The sequence below is a fragment of the Merops nubicus genome, unplaced genomic scaffold (genome assembly GCF_000691845.1).
Source record: "Merops nubicus isolate BGI_N331 unplaced genomic scaffold, ASM69184v1 scaffold11660, whole genome shotgun sequence".
NCBI classification, from domain to species: domain Eukaryota; kingdom Metazoa; phylum Chordata; class Aves; order Coraciiformes; family Meropidae; genus Merops; species Merops nubicus.
The window spans coordinates 1-9,234 of NW_008582191.1; the positions used below are offsets into that span (position 1 = coordinate 1).

The 9,234-nt window shown below is 46.2% G+C and overlaps 1 protein-coding gene across 1 annotated transcript; it reads left to right on the top strand.

Moving 5' to 3' along the window:
• Positions 1 to 334: 334 nt before the first annotated feature.
• On the top strand, positions 335 to 9,230 carry THOC1 (THO complex 1; the record flags this gene model as incomplete). The annotated part of the gene is made up of 11 exons (XM_008936962.1): positions 335 to 435; positions 1,572 to 1,638; positions 1,822 to 1,872; positions 2,465 to 2,535; positions 3,165 to 3,188; positions 3,589 to 3,684; positions 4,388 to 4,453; positions 5,305 to 5,388; positions 5,643 to 5,790; positions 7,175 to 7,253; positions 8,968 to 9,230. Coding segments are annotated over 11 exons (1,050 nt in total), but the record flags the coding sequence as incomplete, so codon positions are not given.
• Positions 9,231 to 9,234: the final 4 nt, after the last annotated feature.

Below are 9,234 nucleotides of genomic sequence, written 5' to 3' on the forward strand. Positions count from 1 at the left end.
CTTTCTCTGTGGATTGCCTCTGTGAATAATTCAGGGACTTTGATGTCTGCAGCAAAGCTGGTATTTATTTATTGTGTTTGATTTGTACTGTTAAATTTTTAAAGGGCAGTTAGGAGGAAATATTTAAAGATCTGTTGGGTTTTGTTGCTTTTAGATTAGTTTTTCCAAACTTGGCTGATAATATGCTAGCTCTCCAGTGATACTGAATAGAGCTGCTGTAACAACCATCACCTTGTGGTAGAAGTCTCCATGGGGTTTATCTGAGGACATTTGTTGTTTTCCCTTGTGGATGTTTAGCCTCCTCAGTGTGTAATTCTTTGTTGTTGTTGTGTAGCTGATGGATCTGCAGCTGAGTGACAGTAACTTCCGCCGGCACATCCTGTTGCAGTACCTCATACTGTTCCAGTATCTCAAGGGACAGGTCAAGTTTAAAAGGTAATGTGGAAATACTTTGTTTTAGGGATGGGGAGCTAAGAACTCAGAGATAAATCAAAATATTTCAACAGGGTTTGTCTGCTTGTTCAGAGGTTCCTGTGAAACTTGCAGAGCCTTGGATTGGTCGATACAGAACGTGGCTGAAGTTAGTTACTGTCATTCTTTGCCCTCCTTTGCAGTGTCCCTAGTGTTCATCAGACTCACTCAAATTTGTTCAGGTTTCTAAACCAGCAAAAAGCCAATCTGCTCATCTTTGCAGAGCTGTTTTCTCTGCCAGACATGAGCTGCATGAGGGCTGGAAGCAGAGGCCAGTAACTGTTGCTGGAGGTGAGTGCCAGCTAGGAGAGGGAGAGAGTCAGACCAGCCCAGGGTACATGTGTGTGCAGCAGCATTTGGAGTCCCAGATGGACTTTGTGATGTGGCAGTGGCAGCTGATTCATTCTTCTCTTGTGTGCTACAGGATTCTAATAGGGCAAGAATTAACAATGATGATTATTGCTTTTATAAACTAATGGGACAGGACAAAATCCTGACTTGTCCTAGTCTCATGTTATGCTGGAGAAAATCCTACCTCTGTTCACTTGCTGTGCTCCTGACCACCTATGCACCAGATGATTAACATGAATGCAGCTGTCTTTCACTTGCCATGTACTGCTGTTGATAAACAGATCTCAGAGTTTACAAACTAGATGAGAATCTTTGTCCTCCTTCAATAGATTATTTGCCCAGGCAGCCCAGTGGCAGAGAAGGAGCAGAATTCAGATCCTCTGAACTGCAGTTCAAGGCTGTAAAAGCAATAGTCATTTCAGTGACAGCTCATCAAAAGCACTCATTTAATATCAGTGGCTGAGGACAGTATGAGATCCTTCCTTAAAGAGGTTGAGCTTTTTTATATCCTGCTAGCTAAGAGAAGCAAGTTCTAAAAGTGTCTCATATTACTGACTCAGTCATCATCATGTTTGTTTGCTGTTCAAGGTATGTAGTGCCTCATAAAAAGCTGCTGTTATATTTTGCTTTTGAACACTCTAAATGGAACATTAATGGTTATGCTTCAAATGCATTTTTCTTGATGTTGGTTGTTTAATTTGATTTAGTGACACTTTGTTGGGTTTTTGTTTTTTTTTTTTCAATTCCAGCTCAAACCCCGTTCTAACAGATGAACAGTCTCTGTGGATTGAAGATACTACAAAAGCAGTTTACCAGGTTGGTACTGTAGATATTTTTCCCTGTAATTTTTACAGAAGTATTATCATGTAATGTATCAGTGACCTTTGAAGGAGTAACCACCATTGTCTTTGATGTTTGATTGGGGTTTTTTCTTCTACATATTCTGCTACAATTATAATGCAAAAAGTTAACTCTTTTTTTCCTCCCTCCCAATCACAGCTTCTTTCAGAAAATCCTCCAGATGGGGAAAGATTCTCAAAAATGGTAGAGGTGAGTACTTCAGTGCCTGTTTGAACAGCCCCTATAGAGAGTAGAAGTGCAGTATTGCTTTAAACTAGCTCTTGGAACATTGGTGACACCTCTGGTAGAGGTTTTATCTCATCTCAGTAAGTTGTAGTCACATTTTCCCCCTGTTCTTATTAGTGTGCTTTTCTTCCTTTTCCTGGGGAGAAACAGGACGTGCCTGTATGTGCTTGTGAGCACACAGGAGACATTGGCTATTGAAAATATTTTCTTTTTCCCCAAAAGCCTTTGCAGAGAGGAGTGCTGTGCCTAAAGACATAGGGATGAGATGCAAGTGCAATTAGAGAGCTATCATCTTGCTTTCCTTTTACTTTGTGTTCATCTATTTTCTTGTTTAGGGGAGGGGAATAAACTCTGACAACTACTGAAGAAAAGAGATGCAGTGTTTGAATAAGCTCAACCAGCTGCCTAAGATTATACTAGTGACCTTCAAAGTAGTGGCTGAAATACACAGAGTAACAAAACATTGTTTTTAATTGTAATAGCTTCATTAAAAACTGTGGGATCAACTGTGAAGGTGGTTATGACCCTAATAATGTGCAATGTTATGTTTCTTTAGCATATATTAAATACTGAAGAAAACTGGAATTCATGGAAAAATGAGGGCTGCCCAAGCTTTGTGAAAGAAAGGTAACTGCTGTGGAGTGCAAGCTTGTTTGGAACAGGGGTTCAGCTTCAGAGTATGTGCCCATGAAGTGTGTGGAAGTTAATGATTCACACAGGATTGAGATTGTATCATTGAATTTGCCTTTGTGTCCAGAAGGCTCCTGGATCTCTGCTAAGAGTCTTAAGGCTTCATTCCATTAGTGAAGCAGTGGTTATGGGTTGGGGGGGATCAGGGGAGCACTCCTCACTGTCCCAGGGCACTGTTTTGTTCTCTTAGTACCAAGGGTCTGATGACTGAGGAGACCAGGCATGATAACTCCTCCTGCCTTCAGCAGACCCTGGGCTGGAGAAGTTGGTGCCTGGCCTTTCCACAGAGCCCTGTGGAAGCCTTGGGTGGGGCAGCACACCTGGGGCTTTGTGTTCAGTTCTTCCCTTGGGTGCCAGGTTAGGGTTGTCACTTGGTGATGATCACTCACCTGAAAGGAAATGATGGTGAGGTAGCTTTTGCTTTTGAAGGGTTTACAGAGAGAGCAGATTCATTACTTAATCTGCTTGCAAAAAAGGGAGGAGGGCCATGAGAACTTATTGTTGGAGGGGGAGGGGAATAAAATTACAGACTTTGACTTTTATAAATGTTCTGTCTCCTCCTTTAGATCTCAGCCAGAGTTTCAGCTTGGGTAGGTCTTACCCTGACCTCAGTGGTCTGGGGTCTCCACTCCCTGATCCCATGAAATCAGGTGCACCAGGGGAAGGAGCTTGTAATCCCAGGGCAGATGATCTCAGCAGCAGGGCAGAGCATACTCAGTGTGCTGCTGGCATAACTGTGATTGCCTTGTTTTTCTACACTGGGACTCTGATAGACCTTTAAATTTTTGAGTGAAATAATTTTGATGTCTGGCAAATCCTTCCTCTCATCTTTCCCTTCTCTCTCCTCTTCCCCCCTCCCTCCTTCCACTCCTAGAATCCCAGTCCTTAAAATCAGAGTTTAGCTGGGCACCAGATGAGGTGAAAAGGCTTTACTTTGTTCTCCAAGTTTTACTGGTTTGATACCAAAGGGCTTTGGTTTTATTTCATCAGACCTGCTGATTCTAAGCCAATGAGGCCTGTGAGGAAGAGGCCAGCTCCAGAGGACTTCCTGGGGAAAGGACCAAACAAAAAAATCCTTATGGGAAAGTATGTTGGATTTTTTTCATTACAGGGTTTATGAACTTCTGTTGTTTGGGGGCTTTTGACACTTGATTTTTGGTTTTATTTTATTACTACTTGGGGTTTTTTTGTGTGGCTTTGGTTAGGGTTTTTTTTGCCATTGACTGTTTCTTGTCAGTAATTTTCAAATTTCCTCACTTTGGAGCTGCCAGGAAAGAACAGCCAAGGGATATGTCAGTTCTCTTAAAAATTTGTGGTAGTTTTCCTTTCCCCACAGTCATCTAGATTTCTTGGTATGTCCTCTCCAGTCAGTGCTGTGTTTCCATGAGGCCAAGAGCCACCTATTTCCACTTCCTTCTTCAGGAGCAGTTGTAGTCTTTTCATTGCAACAGCTCACCAAGCCCAGGTGTGGACATTTTGACCTTGTCTTCTGCTTCAAGACCTTGTGCTGAGTGTTGAGTAAAATGTCCCCTCTGAAAAATAGTGATAAATTGTTTAATTTATCAGAACAAAAATAGCCTGTCCATAGCTAGTGTGAAAAGGGAGTTTATTGCTCTTGATGACCATAGGTCAGCAAGAGATGATAATAAAAATGTAATAGAGAATTTTCCTAATTGGCAACATCAGCTGATATTCCTGCAGCATTGTTCTGTGTCTCTGGTGAGTGATGGAGCGTGGAATGAGAGAGCTGAATGTGGAGTTTAATCTGAATTCTGGCTCCTCTTTTCAGTGAGGAACTGACCCGCCTTTGGAACTTGTGTCCTGATAACATGGAAGCTTGCAAATCTGAGAGCAGGTAGGTGAGAGATAACATAGCATTGTGAAAAGCTAAATCCCAGCACTCTGCTCACAAAACTAAAGGTGTTACAGAATCAGCATAAGGGAAGTACATAAAGTGATCTTACATGCTATGCCACGTTACTGGGTGTCTTGAGAGAAGCTGGTTCTCTGAGTTCATAGAGTCACTTTGGCTGGAAGAGGCCTCTGAGATCATGGAGTCCAACCATTAACCCTGCTCTGCTAAATCCTCCCATAAGCCATCTCCCCAAGCACCACATCTGTATGGCTTTTAAACACACACAGGGGTGGGCACTCAACCACCAACCTGGGCAGCATGTTCCCACCTTAAATGTGCATGGGGCACTGCTTTCCTGGGCAAAACCTTGTTTTTCAGACCAAAACTGAGCTGCATTTGTAAAGCAGTGCAGTTCCCCCTGGGACAGATCTCTGGCTTCCCTTGCAGAAGCAGGTGTGCCTAAGCAGCACGTTTCTGACACAGCCAGTCAGCTGTTAAGGGTGTTTTTTTATGAAAGTCCAACTTCCTTATTGCCAGAACTCTTGTCTTATGTCCCATGGTCCTTTTTCACCAGATGGCAGATGTTTGGGTCCCCTTTGGGTGTGGCAGGAGGTGTAAATGCATGTCCCAGGCAGTGCTGCTGACTGCTGGGTTTGCAGTAAACAATCTTGTAGCAATGTGATTCAAAAAGATTCCTTGCAATGTAATTGCAGTTAAATTTGAGTGGGGTGGTTTTCAGGGTGTTTTATTTCAGTGAATAAGCTTGAGGTGTATCACAGGACTAGAGCTCAGCTACAGTTGGTATTAGAGTAGATTGTGAGGAGTATTAAACTCCTTATTTTGTTTTCCAGGGAATATATGCCAACGTTGGAGGAATTTTTTGAAGAAGCTATTGAACAAGCAGACCCTGAAAACATGGTTGAAAATAAGTACAAGTAGGTCAAACTTTGTGTTTTGCTTGATTTTTGACCCCTTTCATGTTAGGATTGCTGAAGAAAGCAAACTGTTCTGTGTCACTGGCTTCTGTGCAGGGCTCCAGTCATGTACCCAAAATTATAACCTTGGACAGAATTATATGAACCAGTAAATGCCTTGGATCTTTTCTGAGATGCAAAAAAGAGCTGCTGAGATCTTTGAGGTGTTTTAGAGGTGGCAGACTGCTGCTAACCCAACTTGTGTTTGATTACAGGGCTGTGAACAACTCTAACTATGGCTGGAGAGCACTGAGGCTTCTAGCACGCAGAAGTCCACACTTCTTCCAGCCAACAAACCAACAGTTCAAGAGTTTACCTGAATATCTAGAAAACATGGTAATCAAATTAGCCAAGGAGCTGCCTGTAAGTAATATTATCCTATAATAATAAATTCTGAATTCATTTGGCTTCCTGCTTGTTTCTCTCCAGTCCATTTTGTATGTGGGGAGGGAGGGGGCAAAAAACCCACAGGAAAGCAAAAAGCTTGTACACTGAGGTAAAAATGACAAATAAAACTGGTGTGATGTGTGAAGGTCCCAGTAACACTAGGGTGGAGAGCACTAAGCAGGTGCTGAGCCCTGCCCTGTGTGCTGTGAGCAGACAGCTGTGGCAGTCCCAGTGGTGGGCAGGAATGTGTTTGTACCTGGCTGCCTGGGTGCAACCCACTGTTATGGAAGGTGTGGGCTGCTGTTGGGACTCTGCTCAGCAGCAGCTGGGTGCTGGGATGGCAGAGCTGCAGCTGAAGGTACTGTGCTAAGTGTTACCAGAGCTTTAGAGCAAGATGTAGCACAGCTCTTCAGTCAGCTTCATGGATTTAAAATATGTAAAGAAAAATGGATCTTGTGGAGCTGTAAACTGGAGGCATTGATCCCTTAGTGTCCAGTGTGAGGCCAGGGGGAGTCTGGAGTCCCTCAGATCACTTTATACACAGGGCTGAGAGGGACTAGTGCTTGGGGAAGGGAGCACTTTGTAAACCTCTGAGTCAGAGCAATTCCTTGTGGCTGTGAACCCACACTTTGGATCTGAGCCTGTGCAGTGTGAAGCCAGTGAGGCATGAAGGTGGGGCTGTAGTAACCAGCTCACTTGTGCAGCCATCAGCCAACGAGATGCTGGGAGCAGTGTTAGAAAAAAAACACTGGGAGGGAAAAGCTGTTGAGTATCTGTGAAGTTATCAGTGTATGCAGTGTTCTGGTGGCACTGCTACCACACACCAAATGTTATGGCAAGAAACAAAGACCCAGATGAGGCCTGGGATTGAAATGTAGGAAAAGAGGCAGCCCTTTGTTCATCTTGGCTGCTAATTGCTAAATGGCAGTGGAAATGTTGTTGTTTGGCTGTTTGCTGTCTGTAAGGAGTTTGAAAATAGAGAAGACTTTGAGGAATTGCTGAGTGAGGAATAAGGTTAGTGAGGAATAATTAACAAAATGTTCCTGAGAGTGGTCTGATAGACAGTTGGTTTGTTGGGGTTTTTGTAAGTAGTAAAGGCAGGTCTGTAATGCTTAGTTGTAGTTGGTGTGAGGAGAGAATCCTGTGAGGTCAGTGGATGCTCTCGTTGGGTTTTTTACTTCATTCTGTCTTTTACCCAACCCCTTGTTACTGGTGTTCTGGAGACTGGGGGATTTTTAGTTCTCGTGGGGGAATCATGGCAGGTTTTCCTTTCTAACACCTGTTCCAGAGGGAATCACAGCTGTAAAATTTCTCCTCAAACACAGAATTCATCCAGTGATGTGTAGTTCTCTCATTGTAGCCTCCTTCTGAAGAAATAAAAACAGGCGAGGATGAAGATGAGGAAGATAATGATGCTTTATTAAAGGAAAACAATGAAAGTAAGATTTGCATGTTCTCAGTCTTTTCAGTTTCTCTCTTGATGTGTCTTGCAGAAGCTGTGTTTAGTGACTAGAGTTTCTGCTCAGGGTCACCAGTCCTGTTCACCCCAGTGCTTCTGACATGAACCCACATTGACCCCAAAAGGTGTGGGGGCCACAGGGCAGCTGTAGCACCTCTGTGCTGTGCCCTGCAGTGCTGGGAGCACCCAGCTTGTGAGTTTGGATCAGCACTCCTGTTAGGGGCCTCTCCCCCCTCCTCTGCTGCAGTGTCAGCAGGTGTCTGCACTGAGGTGCCACACTGCTGCCTGAGCCCTGCCCCAGTGCCCCTTGCCCACCTTCCTGCTCCCTCTGCCCCTCAGCTGCCTGGGGTAGGTGCCTCCCCTGGCCCCTGTGGGGGAACTTCTGGGCCTCTCACAGGTGGGGTAGTCCAGCTCTGGGATCTTTGCTTCCTCTTCATGTAAAATGTGAAGGCAAAAGCTCTGTGAGAAGAGCAGCAGAGAAATGCCACCTCTTGTTCCTCCCCAAGAACTGGTCCTCCCATGGTCTCTCCCTGGTGTGTCATGCTCCTGCCTGTCCTGCCCTGTCCCTTGTGCCCCTTCCATCCTCACTCCCCCTCCATCCCACGGCTCACTCTGACTTGCTGTTGCCCCATCGTGGGTGGTGGGCTGTGCAGGGTGGGGGAGCCCCATCCCACGGGCAGCTGTGTTCTGTTTGCCCTGGTAGTGAAGAGCCTTTTGTGGCCTCTGTTCCTCTAATCTGCTGCCCTGACCTTTCCCCTGTGTCCTTGCCAGCCGTGGAGGGTGTCTCCTGGTCAGGGTAGGGCTGCTGGGGACAGCTGTGCTGGGTTCAGAGCTCTGGGCTGGGGCAGAGGGGGCAGAGCTGGGCTCTCTGTGTGCCGTGGCACGGGCAGGGCAAGCTCGGGCTGGTTGTGTTCCTTGGCTTGTTGTCATCTTCTCTTCTCTGCCCTCGCTGGGGTGAGCTGAGCTCTGACAAACGTGGCTGCTGAGAGGCAGAACTTTCCTCCAGCACAGCTGGCTCCTCACTTGGCAGGAGGGTGAGGTAATGGTTAGAAATTGAGAATATTATTGATTTATAAGCACAAATATTCAGCCTTCAGGGTTTTTTCTTTAAAAGTGTGCAATGGATGTGTGTGGTAAGCCACAGAGGGTGGAGCAGGGTGAGCTGTGGATGTGCAGCCCCCTGTGTCCTCTCAGCACAGCCTGGGGTTCCATGGGCTCATCCTGGAGCCAGAGAACTCCTGCAAGTTCTGACTAAAGTTCTGTCCTGCTGCCATCGGGAGCATGAGGCTGCAGTAAGTCAGTGAAAGGGAAACTGCTTTATACCTGGGTTAACTCCAACTAAATGACTAAAGTCTGGAAGACAATTAAATGTTAAAGATAACTGTATTTTAATATTACAATTGAAACACATACTGCAGGCTGCCTGTTGGAGTCCTTGTCCTTGCCTTCACTGGGAGGAGGCAGCTCTGATGGACTGAAGGCTTTAGCAGTTCTTTCTCAAACAGGAGATGAAATAATCCCCAAGATTTTCTTTATCATGGGCTGTTGCAACCCAGGTGCTGCATCTGTAGATCCATCTGCTCTTGGAGCTCCTCAGGTTCCCCCAGCTGCAGGGAAGGTGTGAGGCAGGGTTGGTGCAGCAGGAGGCTGTGCAGGACCTGCAGCCATCCCCTGTGTCTCTGCTCTCTCCCCAGGCCCAGAGGTGCAGCAGGACAAGGCCATGACGGGCGAGCAGATCGAGGCCTTGGCGGCCAGGCTGGGCGAGCACTGGAGGGCCCTGGCCCCCTACCTGGAGATGAAGGAGCCCGACATCCGGCAGATCGAGGCGGACAGCGAGGACGTGAGGATGAGAGCCAAGCAGCTGCTGGTGGCCTGGCAGGACCAGGAGGGGGCACACGCCACCCCCGAGAACCTGGTGGCGGCGCTGGGCAGGGCGGGGCTGGGCGAGCTCGCCGAGAGCC